Below are 18,683 nucleotides of genomic sequence, written 5' to 3'. Positions count from 1 at the left end.
GGATAAGCCTGTGGGTATCCACAGTAAGCCATGTTCATGAACAAAATATCAGAGAGATTTGAGAGATTTTGTGTTCTTGGTTATCGAATTATAATAAGGTCTTATGATTCTTGCATGTTTATACGACGTTGTAATAAGGTATATATATGGAGAAAGAAAGCAAAAAAAAAAAAAATTTATGGAATAGCGCGTGAGATTTTTTTCCATTCTTCCCATCTTCATGGTACTTCACTACTCAAATAGGTTTTGATTCCAATAATTGACTATTATCGTCAACTAATATATGATTAATTCATCACTAAGAGGTCATATATGCTGATGTAAGTAATGACACCCACAAAAGGACAAAAGGAACTAACATACAAAGTGTACACAATAAATATTTTTAATGGAAATGATATTTAAGAAACTATTTTATAACTCCCTCAAAAAAAAAAAAAAATTTTATAACTACTTTTGTGACAATTTTATATTTCATTCTTACAAATATGTTTATGTTTACTCTCTCTATTGTTTTGATTTATGTGTTAATACATACACTACACTTTTTTTTTTGAGAGGAAAAGACTTATAACATTTCATTACTTAAAATGTGTTGTCAATACATCTATTTATAGTAACCAAAAATTTGGAAACTACTCCCTCCGTCCCAAATTGTATGTTGATTTAGGGAAAAAAATTGTCTCAAATTATATGTTGCTTTAAAATACCAATGCAACATTAATGTTACTTTTCCTATTATAACCTTAACTATTTAATACTCTCTATTCTTTCAATTCTTTCATTTATCTTTCCCATATTATTTATTAAGGACAATTTTGTAAAACAACTCATAATATATTTTTTCCACACAATATTAATTGCATTTTTTAATAAGTGTGAAATGCCCAAAACGTCATACAATTTGGGACGGAGGGAGTAGCTAATAATGTGGCCGCTTTAGCTAATACATGGGCAACCTCATTTGCTTGTATCCGAACAAACTCCACACTAGAGTTTTCATAATATAAACCGAAAAGAGTTCTACGGTTGTTGATAATACTTCCAAATTCTGTAATATCATTGTTAGTGGATAAGAAGGCTGTCAACAACTCTTTTCGCATCAAGCTCGAAGTCATCAATAGGTCCCGAAGTTCGTGAACCCATTCTAAAGTCGATAATAAACCGAGAGCTTCCCCAACATGAACGTCACATAGATGGCTGATCCATTCAGTTTTAGCCAACACAAAGGTACTCGAGTCATCTCTAATGCACATACCGATGCCAATCCTATTTAGATGTACGGGAAAAGGATGCATCGATATTGCATTTGAATCTCCCTTCCAAAGGTTTCTGCCATCTAGGATTTTCGGTAGGCCTATGTAATACATACACTACACATATTTGTATATTTTGATTGTCTTTGTCCAAATAACATTTAACTTTTTTAATTTCTTGATTTAGATTATGCATGCATTTAAAACTCAAACATCTTTCAAACTAGCCGACACCGATCATTACATTACTTTTAAGGGAAAAGAAGATCGCTCATCTCACATTGCGAATTGTTTAGAGGCACGTGGAAGAGTCGAGTATTAACTCCGGCGGCACTTAACTGCTAGATAAATAACGATATTTAATTGTCGGTATTGCAACGACACTCAAGTGTCGCTCTGAAAAATGACTTTTATCATGAAAGTTCCTTCCACCTCACTATTCTCGTATCTCACTTATCGGAAAGCACCGATGGAGGTGTTATTTACTTGAAAATTTAAAATAGATTACAAGGTACTTCATAATAATTTTCTCCCCTTAACTTCTTTCTTTCTTTTGTCAACACTCTTTATGATATTTGCGTGTGGCGGCTGAATTTTGTCCACCATTCTTCCTATTCTTGCGGCTGAATTTGGTTTGTTAGACGACGAAGGATTTGTTTGTCTTGAACATTTGACTAAAAGCAAAATCCTTAAATGTTGAATAATAGTAAACTACCCATGCGTCTACGCAAGGGTTCATGCATTGTGCTCCGTTTTATGGATAATTCAATTGACTTTGAACATAATTCAATTGTTATTTTACATGTAATTCTCAATATATTCTTTTTAAAAAAACAAAACGATATCCATTCATTTAAATTAATATAGTACATCGGATACAAACATCGTTATAAACATGTATGATGAATCCGCAAACAAACTCACAACATTCAATTTTGTTGTATTTTGACTCAAAAATGAAAGTTCACAATCGTGACACGATTTGTGAAGCGTGTCACGATTTCGCAATGTCGTGAGCATGTTTTGCGGGGTGTCCAATCGTGTCTCGATTGGAAAAACGTGACACGGTTTTTGGCTTGCTTGACACCGTTTTTGGTCTCGGTGGTACGGGTTCTCCCATAGTTGTAGACTTAGGAGAAGAGATTGTTTCGGATTCGGTAATTAATGGCTCCGGTAACGGTATTCGTGCACTAGGTGGCACCGATTGAGACAACATTTGCAACCGGACAGCTTTCCGGAGTGCTCTAGCGAGTTCTCTCGATTTTCGGATCGTACTCTAAGTCGTCGAGCTACGTTTACCTCGCATAAACAGCAAAATACCTTAGTAGCACCGCACAATTCCAAGTAATCAAATGAATACTCGAAACGAGAAAATTTAAAATAAAAACGTAAATTTAAATTGCGAAATCCTAAATTATAACGTAATTGCCTTGTTGAAATAAATCAACGGTTCCCGGCAACGGCGCCAAAAACTTGATAGGAGATTGGCAAGTGCACCAAATACTATCGAAGTAGTAAAAATATCGATCCCACGAGGATCGTTTTTAATCTCAATAATTCAACTACGTTGTATTTTAGGATGTATAAAAGTTGTTTTGATTTGCCACTAGAGCAAGTAGATTGGTTTGATTGCATAAAAGTAATTGCTGAAAATAGAATTGGTTTTTAAGAATAAGAGAAAGATGAGTTTAGGTCTTTCGAATCATCGATGTTTCCCTAATTGTTATGTTGCACCTATTCGTATGAATGATCTTCTAATCCCACGATAGTTAACAAAATAGTCCTAATCAATCCCTTGATTGTATTATTGCATGTGAGTGCTTTACATAAGAGCACTATGAATTGATTTACATAACAGCACTATGAATTGCTTTTATTATTGCATGTGAGAGAAATTTCATGTGAGAGCAACAATGGTGACCGCATGAACAAAAAAATTGGAAAAAAAAAATGGGCGTGGTTGCCATTTTCATTGGCAAACATGTAAAAATTAAATGAAAAAAAAAACCATGCATGCTCGCCATTTCAAATAGAACAGGAAAAATAAAATAAAATCATGCTCGCCATTTCATTTGTAGAACTTAGAAAAAGCACGAACTGCTCGAGAGTAGATAAAAAATGGTTATGTTCGCCATTTCAATTGGAGGACAAGGGTATTTGTATCAATAGTTTTCAACTAGGCGAGACATATCAAATTTTTTGATGATAGGGGCGGGGAAAAAAAAATTCACCATGTATCCCACCCAATCATCCCACTACACCCACCCCACTTTAGTGGTATGCTCTTAAGAAATAGTTAAATAATTTTTTGTTTGTGTCTTTGCAAGCGGTTTTTAAACTAGTCACCGACTACGTTAATATTTTAAACTTGTCATGTTTTTGTCAAAAAAAAATTAATTAGGTGATTCGTCATGTGATAAAGACATAAAGACAAAAAGTTTTACATGTGTATTTAATGATATGTTATTACATCGTTTTTAATGAATAAAAGACATATAACTTATTACCAAAAAAAAGACATATAACTTGTGGTACTTCATTAGTTGATGTTGCAACACATTGTTGAATATTTGGTACATGTGCAAAACTTTTGTGTCAACCGTATATAACTTTTTTTAAGGGAAAGGTATCTAACTTAAACTCTACTTTTTTCTTCGGTCACAAATATAAGTAAAAATCCATGTTTTAGATTCATTCAATAAATGATGTATGTGGTTTTTATTGTAAACAACATACATCATTTATTGAATGAATCTAAAATATGGATTTTCGCTTATATTTGTGACCAGAGGGTGTACTTAAAAAAAATAAAGTATTTACCTATATTTTCTTCATGAAAACTTAATTACCTATACTTATCCACAAAAGAACTATATTTACGATGTGACGTGTAATTAAAAATATCAATACAATAATTTTTGAGAATTCTATCTTCCTGGTTTCTCAGGTTTTATTCCGTCCTCTACTGATATTTTGCACGCAAAGCTTTCAGCAATTTCTCACGGCCTTAAAATGGCAAAAGATTTGGGTTTTGCCCCTGTAGCTTGCTATTCAGACTCTACTCTTGCTATCAATACGATCAAGGAAGCATTCTCCAAATACCACGTCTACGCGGTGCTTCTTCATGAAATTAAAGAACAGCTATCTCAAGATAATGTGTCTCTTCATCACACGCTCCGTGAAGGAAACCATTGTGCCGATTTTCTCGCCAAGTTGGGAGCTTCATCTGATGACAATCTGGTCGTGCATCCTCAGCCTCCTGATGACCTCCGCCTGCTGCTTAGGCTTGATGCTCAAGGAACTTTGTTCTTAAGAGCTTAGTTTCCCTTTTTTTCTCTTTCTGCTGTTTCCTTTTTTCCTTTATTAGCTTTGTAACCAAAAAAAACTTTTCTTTTGAGTAAGGTTAAATTATAGCCATTTAATTTCGTCATTTCTTTTTCTTTCAAAAAGAAAAAAAAAAAGAAAATTCGTCATTTCTTTTTTCTGGAAGAGCAACCTAATTAAAACTCACACCCACATCATTCCTATTCTCACATGTTCATCTCCCTAACACAAACAAATTTTTTCCTCCATCAAGAAAAATAATGTGAGCCTTCATAAATTGATTCGCATCAGTTTTTGGTAAATACATGTCAAATTGATTTTTTATTTCAATGTTAATTGTGGAACCTCTGTAAACAAAAATTATATAAAAAAATAAAACCAAATTACAAAATTAATTCAACGATAGAGGAGTAAAAATTTAAATCAGTGAATTGAAATATATTTAATTTAAAAGATGAAATAGACTAACGAGTTCATCCTTATAAATTTTTACCATTTTTTTCTCTTTATTTTGTTTTTTCTTAATTTTTGTAGCATTTTTTTGATAATTTTTTTTAGGTTTGTATATATCCATTCTTCATAAGCATATAAACCTACTATTCGTTTCTCTATATTGTGTGTATGATTGTTACCATAATTTCTTATAAATCAAAACCACGAGTCCTTCACAATTTCAAGCAAAGAAAGAAATCATCTCTCTTTCTATATAAAAAAAAAAATTGTCTCGACCACCACAACATCTACCATCGACACCAACGTTAATACATTGTTACCACGACATTTGAAAATCAATAAAGAATCCGATGCGCAAAAAATCATCAGCACCACTATGTCCCTCATCAAACATATGTGATATGAAGCACAAACACTCCTTAAACTAGGCGTGTTTCAATGTCAGTCACGTGTGGTGTTCGACATTCATACATATAATTACACTAAATTATGTAATTTTCTCGAATCACTAACGTGTCAATGTCCGTTTATGTCTGGTATCTGTATCTATGTATGTGCTTCATGGTATGAATACAGTTGGTGGCATCAAATAAATCACCACAAAATACACATCAAGGCATGGAGTCTTGTACATTCTGACTTCTCTCTATGTTCACGCGGTCCCCTCTCCTAAATGATCCATTGGTTCATATGATTCCTTGACTCTTCTTTATCATTGTTCCACCACAATAAATTAGATGGACATGAATAATTAGAAAATCACGTGATTAACTTGGGGACATTGGTTTCTGAAGAGAGAGACTATACAAGCTAACCAGAAAGAAATAAATAGGGTTTCGGAAGTGGAGAGAAAACAATACAGTACTGCTGCAGCTTTGGAAGACCGAATGAAGGCTGATTTAATTGACTTTGACTCTCCTAAATGCACTCATTGGTTCATGCATGATATTTTTTTTCTTCTGACCCTCAGTCCAAAAAAAATTATACATATTCCCTTTGTAGAAAAGTATTGATAAAAATACCCTTGTAAGCCAAATAAATTGGCGAACATAGGTTTTTTTCAATTTTTTTATACATGTTATACTGTGTGTTTGGTAAACATGTAGGTGTGCAGGAAAATTGCAGGCTTTGCCATGTTTGTTCTTTTGTTTGGCGAACATGTAACTTCCTTTTCTTTTTTTTTAAATTACACCAAAAGTCTTTTAAATTGTTTATTAATTGTAATAAGTAAATCCTTTAAGTATTTTTCGTAACGCTTAGGTCATTTAAGTTAATTAATTGTAACTTTTAGACTCAACGAAATAACATTTTTATAGTCAAACTTACTTAAAAGATATAATTGGAAGAAGAAAAAGTTATCCCAAAACGGCTTATAAATACATTTTAATTAAAATATTTTAATTCATATTTTAATTAAAACATATTTTGATATCAAAAAATATTTATAATCCTTATAAAAATATCAAAATATGTTTTTTAATAAAAAAACAAAAAAAAACTAATTTAATTTCAATGTTCGCCGGATTATAAATATAACACAAGAAATTTTTTCAACAAAAAATAACAAAAGCGGCCTTTTAGTCCTTATAACATAAAAAAAAATTGCATGTTTGCCAAATTAAGGGACAAACATGAAAAAAGCCTGCAACTTTTCTGTGTGCACTGCATGTTCGCCAAACTGACCATATAACATGCAGAAAATAATTGAAACAAATCTATGTTCGCCAATTCATTTGGCTAACAAGGGTATTTCAACAAAGGGTAGATGTATCATTTTTTGGACTGAGGGTCAGAAGAAAAAAAATATCTTCATGCATCCCTTGACTCTTCATCATTAGAAAATCACGTGATTAACTTGAGGACATTGGTTTCTGAAAAGAGAGACACTAACATAAGCTACTAACGACAAAGAAATAATTAGGGTGAAGGGTGATTTAATTGGCTTTTTGACGAATATCATGAGTAGATAATTTTTCTCTTGTTATGGATGAGTTGTATTGACAAAAACATGACCTTAATGCTATCCAACCTTAAATTGATGTAAGATTTACAATTTGAAATGAGAGTGAAATTTGTAAATATTTGAGATTAAATATATTCTTACTATCGTAGTCTAGATATAGTTGTGAACCCTTGAAATTATTATAATTTTTTATATTTGTAGTTTAATCTTGATTTTAAATTTAACAAGAGATTAATTAAGGATTATCTCAAGGTTAAAGGTTTGATCACTAATAGATTAGAATTAAACAATCTAAGAAATTGATAGTAACATGAATAATGAATTAAATTTATAGGATGAGATTAATAGTGTAAAGTTTGTAACCAAGCCGTACTCAATTTTCGTAGTTGCAAAAATTACAAACAACACACTCGTACCTTTTTGTTCAGTTAAGTTTTAAAATACAATTCGACAATATGACGCAGTCCTCGAGTTCAACACTCGGTTTTCCGTTTAAACTTTACTAATTGTACGATTTCGTACACTTGCGAAAATCGGCATTATCTTGTTACTCTTTCTATCTTCCTCTTCCTCTATCTATTGTTTTTGCCTCAAAAGAATAAAAAAAATTGTCCTAAAAATGGATGTATACATATATTATATCTCTACTAACGTTCAACATCTGTCAGTTTCTTTATTCTGTTAATACATATAAATTATGAACAATAAAATAATTAAAAACAAATAAAATGTGGCTATTTAACTTGCGAAAATTGGTATTATCTTGTTACTCTTTCTCTCTTCCTCTTCCTCTATCTATTGTTTTTGCCTCAAAAGAATAAAAAAAAATTGTCCTAAAAATGGATGTATACATATATTATATCTCTACTAACGTTCAACGTCTGTCGGTTTCTTTATTCTGTTAATACATATAAATTATGAACAATAAAATAATTAAAAACAAATAAATTGTGGCTATTTATGCAGTAGAATATGTATGACAAATATTTCAAAATTAAAAACAATTAAGTTTCAAAACCACTCATGTATGTCATTGAAACAATCGACTATTTTGCCACCGAACATCAAAAGTCGAGTTAATTCAATGGATCTCACATCGTTAATCGAAATGGAGATGTATACCGAAGTATATCTCGGTGTTATATTTGAAGCATAAAAATATACAATCGATTAGAAGGAAAAATACGAGGAATAGCTATTGATGAAATCTAATCCCAACACAATTTTATCTATCTTGGACTATTTTACTTTCGATCACGTTAACAAAAAGCTTTTGTAAAACTTTGTTGAGAAATTTGGTGAAATCGAGTTAAGCGCAGTCTCTGTGGTTCCATAATTTATTTATGATAAAACATACATTATACTTACTATTGTGCGAGGATAGGGTTCCATAAATTATTTTTGAAGAAACATACATAATACTTACGATTGTACCATGATAGGAATAATCCTCCTTATCATTGGCTTATAACTTATTTTTATCAAATACACAATGCAAAGAAAAGCGGATAGAAGAACATGTTAGAGTGTCTAGTCTATCTGCTAGTAGGTATATAATATATACTTTTCTCCGTCCCTAATTATAGAAATTTGACTTTTTTTGTTCATTCAATTAATAATGTATGTGGTCTATAATATGAACCATATACATCAATAATTGAATGAACCAAAAAGTCAAATTTGCTTATAATTAGGGACGGAGGGAGTATTCCAAAAGTAAAAACAATTAAGTTTGAAAACCATTCTCATCATCATCAGCAACAAAAGCATCATAAATCATATGTTCAACTCCAGTCACCCCACTGGTTATTGCACATGCAACTCCAATCAACCCTACTTTTAATCCCAATCTTTCAAGACGACTCCTCTTAGGTTTTTGTGGTCTCGGATTAACATGTGGATACATTGGTGGAGCCTGCAAATAAGGTGGTGGAGTATATAGATAGGTCGCTGGAATCGGTGGAGCCTGTAGATAAGCCTGTGGATAAGACGGTGAAGGGTATGGATAAGCCGGCGGTCGAGGTTGTGGATAAGCCGGCTGATCCTGTGGATAAACTGATGGAGGTTGTGGGTAAGTTGGTGGAGCCTGTGAATAAGTTTGTGGAACTGGTGGAACCTGTGAATAAGTTGGTGGATCCTGTGGATATGCATGTGGATAAGCCTGTGGGTATCCACAGTAAGCCATGTTCATGAACAAAATATCAGAGAGATTTGAGAGATTTTGTGTTCTTGGTTATCGAATTATAATAAGGTCTTATGATTCTTGCATGTTTATACGACGTTGTAATAAGGTATATATATGGAGAAAGAAAGCAAAAAAAAAAAAAAAAAATTTATGGAATAGCGCGTGAGATTTTTTTCCATTCTTCCCATCTTCATGGTACTTCACTACTCAATTAGGTTTTGATTCCAATAATTGACTATTATCGTCAACTACTATATGATTAATTCATCACTAAGAGGTCATATATGCTGATGTAAGTAATGACACCCACAAAAGGACAAAAGGAACTAACATACAAAGTGTACACAATAAATATTTTTAATGGAAATGATATTTAAGAAACTATTTTATAACTCCCTCAAAAAAAAAACTATTTTATAACTACTTTTGTGACAATTTTATATTTCATTCTTACAAATGTGTTTTTGTTTACTCTCTCTATTGTTTTGATTTATGTGTTAATACATACACTGCACTTTTTTTTTGAGAGGAAAAGACTTATAACATTTCATTACTTAAAATGTGTTCAATACAATCTGGTATAGTAATCAAAAATTAGGAAACTACTCCCTCCGTCCCAAATTGTATGTCGATTTAGGGAAAAAAATTTGTCTCAAATTATATGTTGCTTTAAAATACCAATGCAACATTAATGTTACTTTTCCTATTATAACCTTAACTATTTAGTACTCTCTCTTCTTTCAATTCTTTCATTTATCTTTCCCATATTATTTATTAAGGACAATTTTGTAAAACAACTCAAAATATATTTTTTCCACACAATATTAATTGCATTTTTTAATAAGTGTGAAATGCCCAAAACGTCATACAATTTGGGACGGAGGGAGTAGCTAATAATGTGGCCGCTTTAGCTAATACATGGGCAACCTCATTTGCTTGTATCCGAACAAACTCCACACTAGAGTTTTCATAATATAAACCGAAAAGAGTTCTACACACTACTACAAAAATGGGCTTATATAGCGCTTTTTTTGGCTTTAGGTAGCGCTTTTGAAGCGCTATTGTAAATGGCGCCGGTAAAGGTAATATAGCGCTTTTTTCTCGTATAAAGCGCTAGCTATAGCAGGGTTTATATAACGCTTTATGTCAAAAAGTGCTAGCAAAGGTTATCCTTAGATAGCGCTTTCAAAAATAAACGTCATCTAAGACAAGTTTAAAAACAGCGTTTTTGTTTTAAAAGCGCTATGTAACAATAGGTTTAGATAACGCTTTATAAAGGAAAAAAGCGCTAGGAAAAGCATTTATTTTATTTTATTTTTGTCAAAAAAATTCCTTTCCAGATAGCGTTTTTTATTAATTTAAAGTAATATATATATATATATATATATATATATAAAGTTTGAAATTTAAAGGGAAATGTATATAATTTAGGCACATTATAATTGAGACTATTATTTATCGAATAAAACATAACCATATCATAAAAAATGTATGTATATATAGCATAAAAGTCAGAAATGTATAGCCTCTAATATGGTAACATGGATATCTCTAAGAGTTACAACTAATTAGTTGACATAAAGATCAATATCTTCTATGGTATCATGCGGTCTTCATCTATCTTCTTGGTCTTCTCAACATTTTTATCCAAAACAAGCACGCAAATCATCATTCATTTCCAAATTTCGTTCACTCTCCTCCACCTGAATATATACCGAAAACGCCATTAAGCAATAACGCTATATTATATTAGAGATAAATTCAAAGTACTACCGATCATGAGTAGAAATTAAAGCAAGATTATAAATTAAAACAACTACGTACCACTTCTAGCAAATATATTTAGAAACATTAAACTCACCTTATTATAAAAAAAATCATATAACTTTTAGGCTGATCATGAACCGACACCATTCTTCTTAAATTTCTATTAGTTTATCTTTTGAGTATGTCACACACTTGAAACCATCAATGTACCGTATATATTATAACATTAAAAATAACCATGTTACTTAATAAACTTAATTATACATAGATATTATACTTTAATATAAAAACATACCAACTTTGGAATCTCATTTAGTTTTGAAATGAGAATATCTTTCATAAACCTCATCACAAAGTACTCGCAATCTATACCATTTTCTTGGCAAGGACACTACAAAAAATAAAATAATAAGTAATTGTATAAGTTAGTTTATTTGGTATGCCATGTAGAAGTCACGATGGATGATTATGGAATTGATTAGTAGGTTATACAAAAGGCATATGCATAGTGTATATCATATTATCACATCATTCAATTAGTTTATTAGAAAATAATTCTAGTCACACACAAAAAGTGTCATTGTTTATATATATAAAAAAAAAAATTGAACCAAAAGAAAAATTATTCATCTTACTAGTTGTGTAGAGTTTAATTAAACCCAAAATCTTTAATAAACAATTGTCAAATTTCAGTAATTATTCATCAAACAAAAATTTTGAATTTTCGATTGTCAAATTCATCCTAATCACAAACAGTGAAGTCTTAAATTTAGTTTGAACCTTGAAAACCTAAAATATCCGAGATGAAAATATGAAAAAAATTAAAGAATATTTGAGTTAAATTGAGGTAAGGAAAGAATGAAGATGGTACCTGAGATGAAGAATTGAGTATTGAAAAAGCTGTAACCGGTCGACGGCGGCGACGATATGATGCACCGCAATTAAGAGTGAGATAGAGGTGGTTGTTCCGGAATGAATCGAAAGAGACGGTTATGGTTTTGGAATAGATCGAAGGAAGCGAGTGATGGTGATGAATGAATTGATAGATATAGGTGGTTGGTGATGAATGAATCAATAGAGGTGGTGGTTACGGACTGAATTTCCCGCACACGATCTAATGAAAATTTTGAGTAAAGTAGTTTTGGGTTATGTTATTAATTGCTTTAAAAAATACGTTTAATGAAAATTATGTTATAGTTTTTATTTTATCTTTAGGATGCATTAAAATAGGGATTTCCATTAAAATTGGGATTCTTTGTTACTTTTGAGTATATAACAAAAAGAAGTTACGCTTTGTTGTTAGTGTATAAAGCGTTTTTTTGTGTAACAAAAAAAAGCATTTTTTTTTCAAATATAAATAAAAAAACAAAAAACGCAAACTTCATGAAAATTATGTTATAGTTTTTATTTTATCTTTAGGATGCATTAAAATAGGGATTTCCATTAAAATTGGGATTCTTTGTTACTTTTGAGTATATAACAAAAAGAAGTTACGCTTTGTTGTTAGTGTATAAAGCGTTTTTTTTTCAAATATAAATAAAAAAACAAAAAACGCAACGTGTAAAGTAGGATTTATGGAAAAGTAGGATTTAGTGGGACCAGGACATTTGATTTGTTTTTTTAGTTTGGATTTGTTTTTTGGGAAAAAGTTTAGATTTGTTTTTTTTTTAAAAGTTTAGATTTAGTTTGTTATATATAATATACATAACAAAGGTTTGTTATATATATGATAAAAGAATTAAAAAAGGTTTGTACCAAATTTTTTTTTAAAAAAAAGGCGTGCTTTGTTACTGCAATCCATTTTTCATTTTTTTTTTGAAAGATGCAATCCATTTTTCATAAAAATTCAAAAAATATTTGAAATATGCTATGCGGGGATCGAACAGGGGACCCGTTAGTTAATGTACATTAAATCGCTTAATAAAATGGCGCTTTTTTTAACCTATAAGCGCTATCTTTCTCAAGCATACGATATCACTTTTTTTAACCTATAAGCGCTATTTAAGGTTGATTTATATATAGCGCTTTTCATAAAAAGTGCCATATACGATTAATCATGTTTTTTATTTAAATAACTATTATTTTTATTTAGCCTATACCGATGCTTTCAATACAAAGCGCTATATATACTTAAAATGATAAATAGCGCTTTTTCAAAAAGCGCTAGCTAAGACCTCCGTGTTTTAATTTATAGCGCTTTAGTGTTAAAAGCGTTATTTATGAGGCGCTATATTTTCCCAATTTTGTAGTAGTGACGGTTGTTGATAATACTTCCAAATTCTGTAATATCATTGTTAGTGGATAAGAAGTTGTCAACAACTCTTTTCGCATCAAGCTCGAAGTCATCAATAGGTCCCGAAGTTCGTGAACCCATTCTAAAGTCGATAATAAACCGAGAGCTTCCCCAACATGAACGTCACATAGATGGCTGATCCATTCAGTTTTAGCCAACACAAAGGTACTCGAGTCATCTCTAATGCACATACCGATGCCAATCCTATTTAGATGTACGGAAAAGGATGCATCGATATTGCATTTGAATCTCCCTTCCAAAGGTTTCGCCATCTAGGATTTTCGGTAGGCCTATGTAATACATACACTACACATATTTGTATATTTTGATTGTCTTTGTCCAAATAACATTTAACTTTTTTAATTTCTTGATTTAGATTATGCATGCATTTAAAACTCAAACATCTTTCAAACTAGCCGACACCGATCATTACATTACTTTTAAGGGAAAAGAAGATCGCTCATCTCACATTGCGAATTGTTTAGAGGCACGTGGAAGAGTCGGTATTAACTCCGGCGGCACTTAACTCGCTAGATAAATAACGATATTTAATTGTCGGTATTGCAACGACACTCAAGTGTCGCTCTGAAAAATGACTTTTATCATGAAAGTTCCTTCCACCTCACTATTCTCGTATCTCACTTATCAGAAAGCACCGATGGAGGTGTTATTTACTTGAAAATTTAAAATAGATTACGTACTTCATAATAATTTTCTCCCCTTAACTTCTTTCTTTCTTTTGTCAACACTCTTTATGATATTTGCGTGTGGCGGCTGAATTTTGTCCACCATTCTTCCTATTCTTGCAGCTGAATTTGGTTTGTTAGACGACCGAAGGATTTGTTTGTCTTGAACATTTGACTAAAAGCAAAATCCTTAAATGTTGAATAATAGTAAACTACCCATGCGTCTACGCAAGGGTTCATGCATTGTGCTCCGTTTTATGGATAATTCAATTGACTTTGAACATAATTCAATTGTTATTTTACATGTAATTCTCAATATATTCTTTTTAAAAAAACAAAACGATATCCATTCATTTAAATTAATATAGTACATCAGTATACAAACATCGTTATAAACATGTATGATGAATACGCAAACAAACTCACAACATTCAATTTTGTTGTATTTTGACTCAAAAATGAAAGTTCACAATCGTGACACGATTTGTGAAGCGTGTCACGATTTCGCAATGTCGTGAGCATGTTTTGCGGGGTGTCCAATCGTGTCTCGATTGGAAAAACGTGACACGGTTTTTGGCTTGCTTCGACACCGTTTTTGGTCTTGGTGGTACAGGTTCTCCCATAGTTGTAGACTTAGGAGAAGAGATTGTTTCGGATTCAGTAATCAATGGCTCCGGTAATGGTATTCGTGCACTAGTTGGCACCGATTGAGACAACCTTTGCAACCGGACAGCTTTCCGGAGTGCTCTAGCAGCTTCTCTCGATTTCCGGATCGTACTCTAAGTCGTCGAGCTCGTTTACCTCGCATAAACATCAAAATACCTTAGTAGCACTGCACCATTCCAAGTAATCAAATGAATACCGAAACGAGAAAAATTTAAAATAAAAACGAAATTTAAATTGCGTAAATTCTAAATTATAACGTAATTGCCTTGTTGAAATAAATCAACGGTGCCCGCAACGGCGCCAAAAACTTGATAGGAGATTGGCAAGTGCACCAAATACTATCGAAGTAGTAAAAATATCGATCCCTCGAGGATCGTTTTTAATCTCAATATTTCAACTACGTTGTATTTTAGGATGTATAAAAGTTGTTTTGATTTGCCATTAGAGCGGTAGATTGGTTTGATTGCATAAAAGTAATTGCTGAAAATAGAATTGGTTTTTAAGAATAAGAGAGAGATGAAAAAGTTTTGCCGGTCTTAGTTTTTTAGCGAGAGAAACTCTAACTTCTCTCTAAACTTTCTTTCTCCTTCGTTCATCGAAGAGGGGTGGTTTTAGGTCATTTTTTGACCTAGAATCACCCCTCTACATCTTTTTTTCCCTTTTCTTTCAATCTAAATAAGTGGTTTTCACATATATCAAGTTTTTTCTTTTGTGTTTTTTGTGATTTCGTCGTCTAAGTGCGGTGTTGTGTTGTTCGTCGTCTTGTGCGGCGCTTGATTTCGCGTCTTGTCGCGGTGTTCGTTTAGTTCCTATTGAAAGATCTACATCAGTCAATTACAAATTCAACCAATGATTTGGGCGTCAACGTTGCAGATCCGGAAGCATGGGTATTTCGGTGAATTAGGTTTTATCATATTATTTGTAGGCATTTTGCCGTTGTATGCTATTAACTTAGGTGATGTGAGTTTGTTCGCAGTAGATTGGTTTGATTGCATAAAAGTAATTGCTGAAAATAGAATTGGTTTTTAAGAATAACGAGAGAGATGAGTTTAGGTCTTTCGAATCATCGATGTTTCCCTAATTGTTATGCCGCACCTATTCGTATGAATGATCTTCTAATCCCACGATAGTTAACAAAATAGTCCTAATCAATCCCTTGATTGTATTATTGCATGTGAGTGCTTTACATAAGAGCACTATGAATTGATTTACATAACAGCACTATGAATTGCTTTTATTATTGCATGTGAGAGAAATTTCATGTGAGAGCAACAATGGTGACCGCATGAACAAAAAAATTGGAAAAAAAATGGGCATGGTTGCCATTTTCATTGGCAAACATGTAAAAATTAAATGAAAAAAAAAACCATGCATGCTCGCCATTTCAAATAGAACAGAAAAATAAAATAAAATCATGCTCGCCATTTCATTTGTAGAACTTAGAAAAAGCCTCGCAACTGCTCGTAGAGTAGATAAAAAATGGTTATGTTCGCCATTTCAATTGGAGGACAAGGGTATTTGTATCAATAGTTTTCAACTAGGGGCAGACATATCAAATTTTTTGATGATAGGGGCAGGAAAAAAAAATTCACCATGTATCCCACCCAATCATCCCACTACACCCACCCCACTTTAGTGGTATGCTCTTAAGAAATAGTTAAATAATTTTTTGTGTGTCTTTGCAAGCGGTTTTTAAACTAGTCACCGACTCGTTAATATTTTAAACTTGTCATGTTTTTGTCAAAAAAAAAATTAATTAGGTGATTCGTCATGTGATAAAGACATAAAGACAAAAAGTTTTACATGTGTATTTAATGATATGTTATTACATCGTTTTTAATGAATAAAAGACATATAACTTATTACCAAAAAAAAGACATATAACTTGTGGTACTTCATTAGTTGATGTTGCAACACATTGTTGAATATTTGGTACATGTGCAAAACTTTTGTGTCAACCGTATATAACTTTTTTTTAAGGGAAAGGTATCTAACTTAAACTCTACACTTTTCGGTCACAAATATAAGTAAAAATCCATGTTTTAGATTCATTCAATAAATGATGTATGTGGTTTTTATTGTAAACAACATACATCATTTATTGAATGAATCTAAAATATGGATTTTTGCTTATATTTGTGACCAGAGGGTGTACTTAAAAAAAATAAAGTATTTACCTATATTTTCTTCATGAAAACTTAATTACCTATACTTATCCACAAAAGAACTATATTTACGATGTGACGTGTAATTAAAAATATCAATACAATAATTTTTGAGAATTCTATCTTCCTGGTTTCTCAGGTTTTATTCCGTCCTCTACTGATATTTTGCACGCAAAGCTTTCAGCAATTTCTCACGGCCTTAAAATGGCAAAAGATTTGGGTTTTGCCCCTGTAGCTTGCTATTCAGACTCTACTCTTGCTATCAATACGATCAAGGAAGCATTCTCCAAATACCACGTCTACGCGGTGCTTCTTCATGAAATTAAAGAACAGCTATCTCAAGATAATGTGTCTCTTCATCACACGCTCCGTGAAGGAAACCAATGTGCCGATTTTCTCGCCAAGTTGGGAGCTTCATCTGATGACAATCTGGTCGTGCATCCTCAGCCTCCTGATGACCTCCGCCTGCTGCTTAGGCTTGATGCTCAAGGAACTTTGTTCTTAAGAGCTTAGTTTCCCTTTTTTTCTCTTTCTGCTGTTTCCTTTTTTCCTTTATTAGCTTTGTAACCAAAAAAAACTTTTCTTTTGAGTAAGGTTAAATTATAGCCATTTAATTTCGTCATTTCTTTTTCTTTCAAAAAGAAAAAAAAAGAAAATTCGTCATTTCTTTTTCTGGAAGAGCAACCTAATTAAAACTCACACCCACATCATTCCTATTCTCACATGTTCATCTCCCTAACACAAACAAATTTTTTCCTCCATCAAGAAAAATAATGTGAGCCTTCATAAATTGATTCGCATCAGTTTTTGGTAAATACATGTCAAATTGATTTTTTATTTCAATGTTAATTGTGGAACCTCTGTAAACAAAAATTATATAAAAAAATAAAACCAAATTACAAAATTAATTCAACGATAGAGGAGTAAAAATTTAAATCAGTGAATTGAAATATATTTAATTTAAAAGATGAAATAGACTAACGAGTTCATCCTTATAAATTTTTACCATTTTTTTTCTCTTTATTTTGTTTTTTCTTAATTTTTGTAGCATTTTTTTGATAATTTTTTTTAGGTTTGTATATATCCATTCTTCATAAGCATATAAACCTACTATTCGTTTCTCTATATTGTGTGTATGATTGTTACCATAATTTCTTATAAATCAAAACCACGAGTCCTTCACAATTTCAAGCAAAGAAAGAAATCATCTCTCTTTCTATATAAAAAAAATTGTCTCGACCACCACAACATCTACCATCGACACCAACGTTAATACATTGTTACCACGACATTTGAAAATCAATAAAGAATCCGATGCGCAAAAAATCATCAGCACCACTATGTCCCTCATCAAACATATGTGATATGAAGCACAAACACTCCTTAAACTAGGCGTGTTTCAATGTCGATCACGTGTGGTGTTCGACATTCATACATATAATTACACTAAATTATGTAATTTTCTCGAATCACTAACGTGTCAATGTCCGTTTATGTCTGGTATCTGTATCTATGTATGTGCTTCATGGTATGAATACAGTTGGTGGCATCAAATAAATCACCACAAAATACACATCAAGGCATGGAGTCTTGTACATTCTGACTTCTCTCTATGTTCACGCGGTCCCCTCTCCTAAATGATCCATTGGTTCATATGATTCCTTGACTCTTCTTTATCATTGTTCCACCACAATAAATTAGATGGACATGAATAATTAGAAAATCACGTGATTAACTTGGGGACATTGGTTTCTGAAGAGAGAGACTATACAAGCTAACCAGAAAGAAATAATTAGGGTTTCGGAAGTGGAGAGAAAACAATACAGTACTGCTGCAGCTTTGGAAGACCGAATGAAGGCTGATTTAATTGACTTTGACTCTCCTAAATGCACTCATTGGTTCATGCATGATATTTTTTTCTTCTG

General features: G+C 32.0%; 2 protein-coding genes and 1 long non-coding RNA gene across 3 annotated transcripts; 2 read left to right on the top strand and 1 right to left on the bottom strand.

Moving 5' to 3' along the window:
* Positions 1 to 4,268: 4,268 nt before the first annotated feature.
* Positions 4,269 to 4,577, top strand: LOC146918259 (uncharacterized). Its single transcript, XM_085722030.1, has one exon. It carries the CDS (start codon positions 4,269 to 4,271, stop codon positions 4,575 to 4,577), a length of 309 nt encoding a protein of 102 aa, XP_085578156.1.
* Positions 4,578 to 10,659: 6,082 nt separating this feature from the next.
* Positions 10,660 to 11,132, bottom strand: LOC146918258 (uncharacterized). Its single transcript, XR_015014278.1, has 2 exons — positions 11,043 to 11,132; positions 10,660 to 10,884 (listed from the first exon to the last, which is right to left on the bottom strand). It is a non-coding gene; the product is annotated as an uncharacterized LOC146918258 (long non-coding RNA).
* A 2,240-nt stretch (positions 11,133 to 13,372) lies between these two features.
* LOC146918257 (uncharacterized) lies at positions 13,373 to 17,271 on the top strand. Its single transcript, XM_085722029.1, has 3 exons — positions 13,373 to 13,406; positions 14,541 to 14,609; positions 16,898 to 17,271. Exons 1-3 carry the CDS (start codon positions 13,373 to 13,375, stop codon positions 17,269 to 17,271), a joined length of 477 nt encoding a protein of 158 aa, XP_085578155.1.
* The last annotated feature ends 1,412 nt before the right edge of the window (positions 17,272 to 18,683 follow it).

Source organism: Medicago sativa, chromosome 6 (genome assembly GCF_051527215.1).
Source record: "Medicago sativa cultivar Bolivia chromosome 6, Bolivia_mono, whole genome shotgun sequence".
NCBI classification, from domain to species: domain Eukaryota; kingdom Viridiplantae; phylum Streptophyta; class Magnoliopsida; order Fabales; family Fabaceae; genus Medicago; species Medicago sativa.
Note: the sequence above shows the minus strand (reverse complement) of the source record. Positions and strands in the feature narration are given on the sequence as shown.

Bases quoted from the DNA above. Each gene is read 5' to 3' on its own strand.
- LOC146918259 (XM_085722030.1), top strand. From the start codon at position 4,269: ATGGCAAAAGATTTGGGTTTTGCCCCTGTAGCTTGCTATTCAGACTCT.
- LOC146918257 (XM_085722029.1), top strand. From the start codon at position 13,373: ATGGCTGATCCATTCAGTTTTAGCCAACACAAAG. The intron at 13,407-14,540 runs GTACTCGAGTCA...TTGGTGGTACAG, and splicing joins CAGTTTTAGCCAACACAAAG to GTTCTCCCATAGTTGTAGAC. The intron at 14,610-16,897 runs GTATTCGTGCAC...CTGGTTTCTCAG, and splicing joins AATCAATGGCTCCGGTAATG to GTTTTATTCCGTCCTCTACT.